The sequence below is a fragment of the Lathyrus oleraceus genome, chromosome 5 (assembly GCF_024323335.1).
Source record: "Lathyrus oleraceus cultivar Zhongwan6 chromosome 5, CAAS_Psat_ZW6_1.0, whole genome shotgun sequence".
NCBI classification, from domain to species: Eukaryota; Viridiplantae; Streptophyta; class Magnoliopsida; order Fabales; family Fabaceae; genus Lathyrus; species Lathyrus oleraceus.
The window spans coordinates 321507177-321518907 of record NC_066583.1 but is presented as its reverse complement, the minus strand read 5'-3'; the positions used below and the strand labels follow the sequence as shown (position 1 = coordinate 321518907).

The 11731-nt window shown below is 35.7% G+C and overlaps 1 protein-coding gene across 1 annotated transcript; it reads right to left on the bottom strand.

Moving 5' to 3' along the window:
* Positions 1-4207: 4207 nt before the first annotated feature.
* LOC127084326 (uncharacterized) lies at positions 4208-11494 on the bottom strand. Its single transcript, XM_051024751.1, has 7 exons — positions 10914-11494; positions 10580-10685; positions 9356-9411; positions 9108-9260; positions 8686-8757; positions 4558-4674; positions 4208-4463 (listed from the first exon to the last, which is right to left on the bottom strand). Exons 1-7 carry the CDS (start codon positions 11280-11282, stop codon positions 4341-4343), a joined length of 996 nt encoding a protein of 331 aa, XP_050880708.1. The 5' UTR covers positions 11283-11494; the 3' UTR covers positions 4208-4340.
* Positions 11495-11731: the final 237 nt, after the last annotated feature.

The window sequence follows — 11731 nt, the reverse complement described above, 5'->3', positions numbered from 1 at the left end:
GTTTTCTTGACATTATTTTGAGGTGTACTCAATCAAACACATAACCCTAATCCTTTGTTCCTTTTTGCATTGGAACTTGCATCTTTGGCTTTGGATTCATTAAGATTATTTGGTCAATTGAGGGCTCATTATCCATTCATCTGGTGATCATATGGTTCATTACATGGTTTTATGATTAAGGTTTGTCTAATATTATTCATTTGTTTGTGGTTTTGGGGTATTTCATATCATCATAGTATAATTCACCATTTTGATCCATTCATCTATTGCACTTCATTTCAAATCATTGCATTATACGCTACAATTGCATTTTTTACCTAAGTTGACTTTTGGTCAACCAGTTGACCAAAGTCAATTGAATAAGCTTTGACTCCTAAGCACAATTTCATTACATAAGCATCTACATTGTTCATTTTTACACATATTGCATCCATAATCCTAATTTTATTACATCATCATAGCATGTTACATGTTCGCCATACATAGCTTGAATAAAATTGCAGAAGGAAGTTATTGAACTCGCGCTTGCAGCCATTCCATTCTCCTCGGAACACCATTGTCGTGCATGTAACCGGTTACGCCATGCATTCACCTACAATATCAAGACAACATACAACCCATGAGCACAACCTTCACGCATGTAACCGGCTACACCTACTTCGTGTGGCCTTATTCAACAACCCAAAAATGATAATTCTTGTGGTGGTAACCGATTACACCTGCACCTGCATGTCCAACAGCAGCAACATCAGTTCAGCAACATCAGCAATATAAACCAGTCCCAAAACATTTCCAATTTTTAGCAGCATTTTATTTTGAATTAATTCACAAATAGTTCAATTTAATTTTCAGCCCATCCAAAATCCAAATAACAGAATTTTAATTTCATTCCTAATCTACCCTTGATCACTCTATAAAACCTTGGATTCATTCATTAATCATACTCTTGATCATCCATACTCTTAGACATTCATTCTCCAAAAAAAAATGGGGACATTCATTCTTCATCTTCTTCAATTCCTCTCCATACACTAAAGCTCTCTCTTACCATTGGAGCAAGTTTCACATTGAAGCTTGTTATTAATTGAGCTAAACCTCCTATATTCTACATTACTCAAAATTCAGAAAATCAACATCAAGAACAACAATTCAATTCAACATTTTCATATCCAAATCATTGAAAAGAAGAAGTAGAAGATCAAAGAAGTATACCTTTATCTTCTTCATCTTCACCACCTTCAAATTACAGCGAGTTCCAAAGCAATCATCCGCCTTGCAGGTCAGCGATTTTTCATCCTTCTTTGTTTGCTGAATTTTTTATATCACAATGTAGCTTGTGCATTGGAGAATCAAAGTCCCAAGGTTTGGTGGCTTAATTATCTTCTCCATCTCCATTTAATTTCAATTTTTGTGCTTAGGGTTCTTGACTTTAATTCTCCAATTTTCAGAATTGGTTAACTCTTGGTTAGAATAGATGAGAGATTAGGATAGAGGAGGTTGAGAGGAGTGGGAGAGTGATGTTATTTCTTGATTTCGACGTGGTGGTGTCGGAGCTCCGGTGGTGGTTGCTTCTTGACATGGAACTTTACACATGATGTGTAGAGATGTTGATGATGTTGCTGAATCTTTTACTCTTTTATTATTCTTACGTTATTATTTTTATTTTTATTTTATGTTTTGTATTTTGTTAACACTTTAACTTGGTTTGACTTTTAATGCAAATTAACATCTAACTACTAACTTTTAATTCTTTGTATTTCAACTTTTAATTCTTTGTATTTCAACTTTTATTCATCTTTTGATTGCTTGGTTGATCCATTTTCATCATCTCAAATCATCCATAGATGAATCTCTTTGGTTGATTCAATCTTCTTCAATTCAAACATGTTGATAAATGATCAATTGATCATTTTTGACACTTTGAATTGATGATAGGTTATCCCTTGGAGAGGCATATGTTTGGGTCCTTTGATTTGGCTGATAAATGATCTATAGGTGATTGTTTTTTAACACTTAACTTCTAACCTTTATATTATACAATGCTAACTTCTAACATTTATGTATTGCACTTTAACTCTTTTTATTTCTTTACTCTGTTCACTTTAACTATCAAATATCATTATCATTATTCATCATTACCATTTTACCCCATCTTTATACATTCTTGTTATTGTTTTATCTTGTTATCTAATCTAAAATAACAAAAAACATGATAAAAATGGAAAAGACAAAAATGACTTAATTCCTTTGTGAGACATAATGGACCATGGACTTTGCGAATAACCTTACCATACCATGGAGTATAGGGACTTTGTGTGGGAATTAATGGATTGGACTTAGAGGACTTGTTAGGACCCTTGTATGGACTTGGACTTATGCACAACTTGGAGTTTCTTTGGACTTGTAATCTTTTATTGCAAGAATGGCTTTCACTCATGGCATTACCCTAGGGAGACATGTTGATTTCATCGGATACAATGCACACACAAGGATTTCTCTTGAGCTACCTTACAATGAGACCCTTTATTTCTTGCATCATTCCCTTGTATTTTTCATGTATCTCTCTCCCCACTTTGGTGTACTTTTTTTCCCACTTTCCTTTGTTTTGTTGTTACTTGTTAGTCAACCTTAGGAGCTAGAATCGTCATCATATTTAAAAATAATAAACAAACCCTTAATCCATCGTCAAACGACTCTTTTTCAATCAAATTCTCAAAAAAGTAATAAAATACGACTAGGATTGCGTGCTCCGTGTAGTAGTGCAATTCAAATCAACCACCTTTTCACAAAAACCTAAAACAACATCAATTCATCAAATTGTATTTTGCGTCTTAGGGCATCATTCTGAAAATCCTTTTTCAAGGTAAAATCAACCAACAAACAACCACTTTTTACCACGAACTACGAGGCTCTGATTTCTCACTTCAACAAGTGAGCATATGTAGGCACGAGGCCCCAAATCTTTGGTGAGCACACTAATAAAAAATGTACTTTCACTCTGTAAACCTCTAGCAAATAAATAGTAAGATAGTAACACTCATTCAAGTGAAAGACAATCTAGATGGTTCCCATCGAGTACGATGGATGTGAGGGGTGCTAATACATTCCCCTTGCATAACCGACTTCTGAATCTGGCCATGCTTGCGATGACCATTCTTTTGGGGTTTTCTTGATATTTTCCTTTCCTTTGAAATAAATAAAATATGATGGTGAATCTGTATTTTTTGCATAGCGACACTATCAAGACTCGCTTAATATCCCAATTATCGTATTGCACAGTGATGACTATGAGTCATTGTCATGAGGGTATAATGTTAGAGAAAACGATTATGGCCTCTGGTCCTCTCTGTGTGGCTTTTGAGAGGCCTGATGATATTACGTTCGCAATCAACACCTGTTTGGCCTATTTCCTCTAGGAGGAGCTTGAATTTCCTCCGCCGACGAAACCTCCAGCGATGGTGTTAACCACAGAGCTTGGATCCTTCTTAACCATTTTCAAGGGAATGTGGTGGTGATAATGATAGGTGTGACCCAGGTTTATTTTATCAGGATCCCACGGTGGACGCCACTATACTTGCTAAAAAAGTACAACAGCGTAGCATCCCTAAATTTGTAGGGATTACCAAAGGCTTTAGTGTTTTTGGGTGTTAAGGTAAGTTCACGGTGGTGAGAGCCCTTGTTTTGGAGGTGTTTTCAGTGTGGAAAGGGCAAGCTCACAAGGGTGAGACGCTTTATATCTTAGGAGTATTTCGTGTTGAATTCAGAATATCTTCTCAACCCTAAGAATGAGATATTTATAGAAGTCTATGGACTTGAATTTAGGATTTTTCAAAAATAGCAATTGCCCCCTAGTAATGATAGTGGACTGTTGAATCCATATTTTTCAAAGAGGCGTGAATTACTCCCGTAACTCCTTTTTCTACATTATCTCGTACCAAGATATGTCACTTTTCATAATTTCCCATGTTGGGCAAGTCTCTTACCAAGATATGCCACTTTTCATAATTTCCCATGTTGGGCAAGTGAGGCGTGTTGCGGACAATATCATCTCCCTCATGGATAAGAAGTATTCATTGGTTTTTGTTAATGATTAATCTATATGAAAAATCGGAATGGCCATTTTAGCGAGTTCTCCCACTTCCAGCTCCATCCATAAAGTTTTAACATACAACTTTTGCTTAAAATATCCAAGTTGGTTCAACTCATATCAATATAAAGTTGGCCTGCCTGTGCCTCAACATTTAAAACTTCAAAATCAACTGTTTTTTTTTAACATAGATAAATCCAATTGTTAGAGCAAAAATAATACAAAAATTATAGACAAACATTATCCACTTGTTTTATTCATGTTTCTTATCTAGAAAGATTTTCATAGACTTAGCCAACTGAGGGTAGTCTTTAAGTAGTTTTCGATCTGAAAGGATCTCATCCTCTTCCTGTGGACTCCATAACACCTCACCAGCCTGTAAGAAATTCAAGAATATAGTAATGCTGTGTTAATTGAAGAATTGACCCTAATAGAATATACTGGATGAATGTTTCTTTTAATTAACTTACAAATAAATATTTGCTTGAGATAAGGGATTTAAGCTTTTGTAAAACTTTCTTTAAATCTTCAGCTCCATTGATGTTAGGTAACTTATGTGCTCCTTTAGCAGCTACCAATACTGTTATCTAACATATAAGACATTTCTCAAATATAAGAAAAAGTGAAATATATCAAAATAAACACAAGATAATCATGTAAGCTTTCTGAATATCTTAAGGAATCTTCCACTTTGACGAAAAAGTTATTATAAAAATGTAAGTCAACATCAAGTTCCTAATCCAACCAAAATGTGAGACACAAGCTAACATAAATGTGTCCTAATGAAGCAAACCATATGCTTTCACATATCTAACACGTCCCTCTACAATGACCGTTCCCTCTATAGGGATGCTTTAGAGAATGAATTACGTGCTCCATGTGCAATTGAGGATTATATGGAAGATATGAAGCATGTGAAAATATGAAGTAATGTACAAGTAAAAGTTATTTTAGGATCTTGGTATAGATTTGGATTTACAATAAATTCCGCAAAATCACATTTCCGTGATTTGTGAAACTTTAGAGTGTATATTTTTTGCAAAATTTTGTAATTTTGTAATTTTTACTGTCAATTGAAACATGTGCCCTGTGTAATAGTCTTTAAATATGTTATAGTTTACTAATAAGTACCGAGTCGAGTCGTCTTTGAGAATGTGCATCACAAACTACCGAATTTGAGGGTGTGCAATACGGATTACCAAACAGAGATCAAAATTTGACACGGTTAAAACATAGCTAAATAGGATCTCATAAAATATTTATTACGGTTAAGCCGTGGCAAAATAAGACCATATTTATTTTGTTAAAGTTAAATCGTGACTAACGTATAAAGGAAGGACTCCGAAAACTTAAAGACAACCCTAAAATTCTAAAATTTCAGTGGGTAGTTAGCTTTAGGTGGTATAATTTAGGAGATAATATAGTAAATTAGACCGTACTACTTGAATATAGGTTATATTCTTGTAAATTAGTAAACTTTGCTGAAAGAGACTTTGGTTTTCTTTATTTTTGAAGTTGATCCAGCTTGTTCCATCTAGAATTTTAGAGTGGTTAAGAATTGTGATTGGGCCTAACTCATATCTACAAAACCGGCTTTGTAGGATTGAGTTAGATCCAATCACATTTCTTAACATGGTATCAGAGTCTGGTTTAAGATCAGGTGGACCATCTGTTATGAACTTTCCACTATCGGGCCATCCACTATTTATTTTCATGCTTCAGATGTCCAGTCCTAGACATGACATGAGAGGGTGTCACATCGGACAATATATGACTTGAACATGTGTTTATAAGTGGAAGAAATTCTCACCCTACAAATCGGCTTTGTAGAATTGAGTTAGTAAACAATCACTGAAGTCTTTGCGGATAAGTACAGATTGGGGATTAATAATGTTGTTAGCCCTTGTCAAAGTAGTTTTGTTTCATAGAGACATGCTATCTATAACATAATTTTTGCTCAAAATGTTCTACATCCTGTGTATAAAAACTAAGGTAGCGAGGGGTGGATGATTATATTGAATGACCTTGAGAAAGCTTATGATTGGCTGAAGTGGAGCTTTGTCAAAGAAATCCGGCAAGATATTGAGTATCCTCAGAAGTTAGAGGAGGTCGTCGTTAGTTGCATTTCCTCTCCTACTCTACTTTGTGTCTTCTTTGGAATGGAGAGGCCCTCGAAGAGTGCACTCCATCCATCCAGAGGGATTGGCCAAGGAGACCCAACTTTGTCTTATATATTTTTTGTTTGTTTGGGGAAGCTTTTCCAGGCAATCAACTTGATTATGGAGTAAATTATAGAACCCTATCTAAATTGCAAGGGGTGCTCCAAAGTTGTTGTGTCTTGCTTTTGCCGATGACTAGCTCCTTTTTGCTAAGGCAAATATGGAACAAATTCATCTTCTTAACCACAGTTCAGATTTGTTTGGCAGCTGCTCAGTTAAAAAGTCAGCAAACACAAAACTAGAGTGTGTAGAGCTTTTGTGTGAGGTGATAATATGCTTCTAGTGGCTAGGGATAAAGTGTGTACTCCAATGAGATTCGGTGGTTTGGGGCTTCACTTGGCCATATCCAAGAACCAAGTCTCCTTAGACAAGGTGGGATGGAAATAATGAGGTAGAGAAATAATCTTTGGGTGATGACTTGGAGAAGTATCAGTAAAAATTGGGGTATGGTTCAGGACAATTTTTATTGGAGAGTTGGAAATGGTATAGATGTTAGATTTTAGACTGAACCTGGGTCCCCAACTGGAGCAACTTGTGCTGTTGGAATATACCTATGCTTCAATAGCGGCTGCCTGAGTACTGCCGATATAATCCAAGCATTAGTTCCGCCTTTTCATGATAATACGGCTAGCAGTTGTTAAGAAGCTAATAAATGATGAGGAATTCTCAAATAAGTCAGTATATTCTTCCATTCAAAATTGTACTGTTCAGCCCCATATGAGAGTCTCCCATTGTGTGGTCTTGGAAGGATCTTAACGAATTCGTTGTTTTCTTTGGTAGTAAGCTTGAGAAATCCCACTCACTAATACCACCCGAGTTGTGCGAAATTTAGCAGTTGTCGAGACCCGTTCAGTTTGTTATGCAGATTCATAAACTTTACTCGGCGCATTCAGAGACTATTCTGCTTTACTGCGGATATGGTATGCACTAAATTGTGATCAGATTAAGGATTTCTATCTGCCTAACTAGCAAGACTGGCTGGCTGTAAATCTGCTGCAGACAAAGTGGAATTGCCGATTCAGAATAGCTTGAGTGTCTCCTTAAAAATAGGACAGCCGTTCTGTACCAGGTTAAAACAAGGGGACGTGAGCTGAAAATTTTGCAAACTCTGCCCCGTGTATACTCGGAAGACTACTAAAGTGAACAGATTGAATAACATTAGTTGGACTCATTCTTTGGATGGATGTGTGAAAGTAAATTGTGATAGGGTTGTGACTGATAGTGGGCTTGCCAGTGCCTGTGGAGGAGCAATTCAAAATTCTGACAGTAAACTTGTGGCAGGCTTTGATGAGAGTTTGGGAACCTGTACAATTAGCTCAGCCCAATCCAAAGAGGTTAGCGCGTTATCGAGAGGCTTCAAGCGTGTTTGGATTGAGTCAGACTCCAGTGGCTATAATCTCTGATTAAAGATGGCTGCCTGATTAGTCACCATTGTTACAATATTGTTGCTGATATATGTAGTAGTGAACGACGCACTGGTGAGGTTATTTTCTCCCACATTTATAGGGAGGCAACTCAAGTTGCTAATGTGTTTGCAAAGCATGGTCTGGCTCTTAATGGGGTGGCTACAATATTTAAGTCACTGTTGGATTTCATTTACTTTACTATGTTAGCAGATAACTCTGGGATTGTGTTCCCTAGACATTTCTAGTTTTTTCTGTCTTATTTCTATTTTGGGGTTAGCCGAGAAGAAACAAAAAGGTACGGCAGCTGCTCTAAAACACAATTGACCGGCTTCGTGATCAAATACTATGTGGTCTCCATTTTGTATTTTTCATTTTTTTTACTTTGGAACGGAGTTACTGTTCTTACAGTCACTCGTTCACACAAAAGTCCCAGTCTCTTAATTTTTATCTTCTTAGTGATCTTTCTAAGACTGCATCTTGTTAAATCTAAACTATCATATAATTAGTTTTTTTGTTCAATCTCTTTGATTTCTTGTGAAAGAAGAGTAAGGTATATCTTCTATGTATTTAAGGCCTAGTATCCCTAGGATTGGGTTTTGGGAAGGGGTTATCACCATTGTAACAATCCATAACAATTGGTAATCTTGCAATAATAGTAGAAAATCTCATTCAAAGCTTGAGAACCAGATGTAGGCCACATGTGGTTTAATGGCTGAACCAATATAAACTCTTGGATTTGACCTTCCCATCCCTTCTAACTTAAATTTCTATATATTCAATCGTTGTTGTTAGTTTTTTGGTTGCTATTGTACTTGTGAGTCGGTATATTGGTGTATTCTTTTTTTTGTTAAGGGTCATTTACTGATTATAATTAAGATAAATATTGCAATCGTGTTTTTTAAAACTTAGATGAATGCCAACGCAAAAATTTAAATCAAATATGAAATTCATAGATAAGTAGATCACACCATACCACGATGTACTTGCTGCCCAACCCACTGAGAAGTTTCTCTTTTTCAAAATTCTCTGTTTTGTCAGAATCCAACTGCAGAAAACTATTAGTTGGTTAATGGCTAAAGCTCTATAACAACTACTATTTGAAACACAACTAAGACATAATAGCTTGTCAAATAGTTGAAATTAAAGTTGATAAATTTTTTTTGTCAATGTGAATATTTTAAAAACAAATAGTCTCCTTAGAAAAAATAATCCTGTGAATCTCAATCACCCACTTATTTTTACCGGATGTTGTCAAAGTCATTAAAAGGAAATTGAAGGGTGAGAATTTCCATCAGACACTCTTTAGTAAAAATCTCACGAGAGAAGATATGTTCCCCCACATATTCCAAGAAAAGAAGCACGTTTAATAAAATCTCTTTAATAATCATATCATACCGGGAAGTATTCATCATAACTCTGGCTTCTTCTAATTGTCTTATTGTTGTTGTTCAAGTTAACTAATGTCTCTTCATCAAACTTTGCCCTTTCTTCATTTGATAGTTGGTTGTAGTATTTTTCTCCGTCCTCCTTGCTCCGTTTATGATCCACCTGACAAAGATTGTTCATCAAGGTAACATCTTACACACATATAGGCTATAACTGATATTTCACTTTAACCTAATTAGGAGAAGGAATGAACTTACAGATGAATATCCTGCAGTGCAGTAACCATGATGTTGATCCAAAGTTTGTATTGTATCTGATACAAAAGGACACACAATAAGTATATCAATTACACAAAGCCTTGTAGAATAGAAAGGCCCATTCTTAGCGAAATTGTAGACAAATATATTGTTGTTTGGCTATTTGACATCAAATAATTAAAATTATTACTGATTCTTAGATCATATCTAACACGCCCTTACAAAACTGGTTTGTTAGGTGAGAGCCGAGGGGTTTTACTATTTATAAACCATTTAATACATTCGATGTATTCAATGTGAAATCCGAACTTTTTCCCAATACACCTCCTCATATGTAACACTGTTGGACTTGGTGCATGGTTCAGTGGATAGACCATGATACCATATTTTTGGTTTGAGCTAAGGATTACAAGATTGGAGGACCTGCGTTCAAACCTGGTCATGGATAAAATACTAACCTAACAACTAATTACTAACAATGACCGTTTCAAGAAAAAACTGTGGGACTTAGGTTTTTCTCCATAACAACCACCATTTTCAGAGTTCAACAAACCATACAAGATTAGAACACAAGAATAATACTACTTATGTTCCTAAAATTACATAATTTCGTGGGCTAAATCACAAAAACTAAAAATGTTTGTAGTAGTATTAAATTTACGTACGAATTACAATTGGTATTGTTTGACAAGCTTATCCTTTGAGAGAGATAATTAACCTACCTATTCGTATCAAAGTATTTATGGTTGATTATAGAAAGAGATGTAAAATAATTTGAACTATGTTAGTGTACTGAGTCGTCCGGAAGGCCCACAAAGAAGGCCCAATAACAAACATTGAAGAGAAAGGCCCACGGGGTAGGTGGATCCTCATCTCTGCCACGGACACACGAACACGCCTTGCATCACATCTCTCGCCGTTGAAATCTAACCGAACAGTAACCCACCCGGGGCCACGACGGCGAAACACAGGCAGACGGTTTTAACCGCTCATACTATATAAAGGCAAGATCACACCATTTCAGGTATTCAATTCATTCCCACTTTCATACTACTTTTCACTCATTAACTAACTTATGCATTTGAGTATTAACCTTGCATGTCTGCCCCTCTCCACCGCACCGAGATTACATTTCAGTACTTAAATACACATTTCTGGTTCCTTAAGTAAAGAAATTTGAATGGTCTTATAAAATAGACAGAAAAAATTAGAAAAGCAATTCACCTTTCAATAAACAGCTCACACCTTCCCTAGATGATGTATTAGCAGTTTGTGCAATCCTAGTTAGATCCCTTTGTATTGTGCATCCCGTCTCACCCAACATTCCAACCTTAAACAGCAAACACAAACATTTACAATCTATGAAGCACAGCCACTGGAAAGACGACATTGACACTGAAAAGTCGACACAGGTAATAATTTGAGAAAATGATTAAATTAATACGTAATCACGTCTTTTTCTGAGGTGTCGGTGCTAAAGAGTTTCCAATATATGCAACTAAAGCTACTAGTAATACTTGAAGAATGAACATAACAATAGATGTTTATGTTAACAAACCTGAAGCTTGAACACACTAATTGCATTCCCATTGGCATCTTTATTGCAAAATCCAACCAAAAACACACCGAATGCGAAGATCACGAAGAACAGCAAGGGTCCTCTTCCACCACTTGCAACCTCACCGTTTTCATCTCGAGAAGGGACATAATGCCTATGATGATGTTCCTTTGCGTATTCAGAATCTGATTCAGTTGTGAATGATTCAGAGGAGGAAGAATCTGAATCGAAGAAACTCCCTCCCATGACACCTCCTGAGGAGGCTGAAACTAGGGTAAGGTTCCATGTGATTGCCAAAAACACAATCAGTGACAAAAGAATAACGCTAACATGTTTTCTCAAGAAAATCATTTGTGGTTTCAATATCATGAATGGAGAATCAAATTGAGTCTTGTGTTTTCTTTGATGAGAGAAATTGAGTCTTTAACTCAATTGAATTGTTGAAGAAGAAATGGTTTGTTTCATTGAAAGTTTATATGCTTTGGAAAGGAATAGAGGAACTGAATTTGACGGAAATAGAGGATCTCAAACCTTTTCTCTTTTCTAATTAACTGCGCGGAAATTCGTTACAGTTTTATTATTGATTACAAAATTACTGTATTATTGTTTTACAAAAGAGGGTCATTAGACTATAGAGGAAACAAAAAGAATTTAACAAAAAAAAAGTCTAACTAATTTAGAGAATGTCACTTCAATTTTGTCATAAACTAAAATTATCTTTAATTTATTTGTCGGGAGACTTTTAAAATGATAAGTTGTTGTTGAAATTAAGTTGGTATAACATTATGTAGACGATGTTGATAAGGATAATGGCAGAG

Excerpts from the sequence above, each read along its gene's own strand:
- LOC127084326 (XM_051024751.1), bottom strand. The coding sequence starts at position 11,282 with ATGATATTGAAACCACAAATGATTTTCTTGAGAAAACATGTTAGCGTT. Across the intron at positions 9,412-10,579 it reads TGTGAGCTGTTTATTGAAAG|ATACAATACAAACTTTGGAT; the intron begins GTGAATTGCTTT and ends CTTTTGTATCAG. Across the intron at positions 9,261-9,355 it reads GCACTGCAGGATATTCATCT|GTGGATCATAAACGGAGCAA; the intron begins GTAAGTTCATTC and ends AATCTTTGTCAG.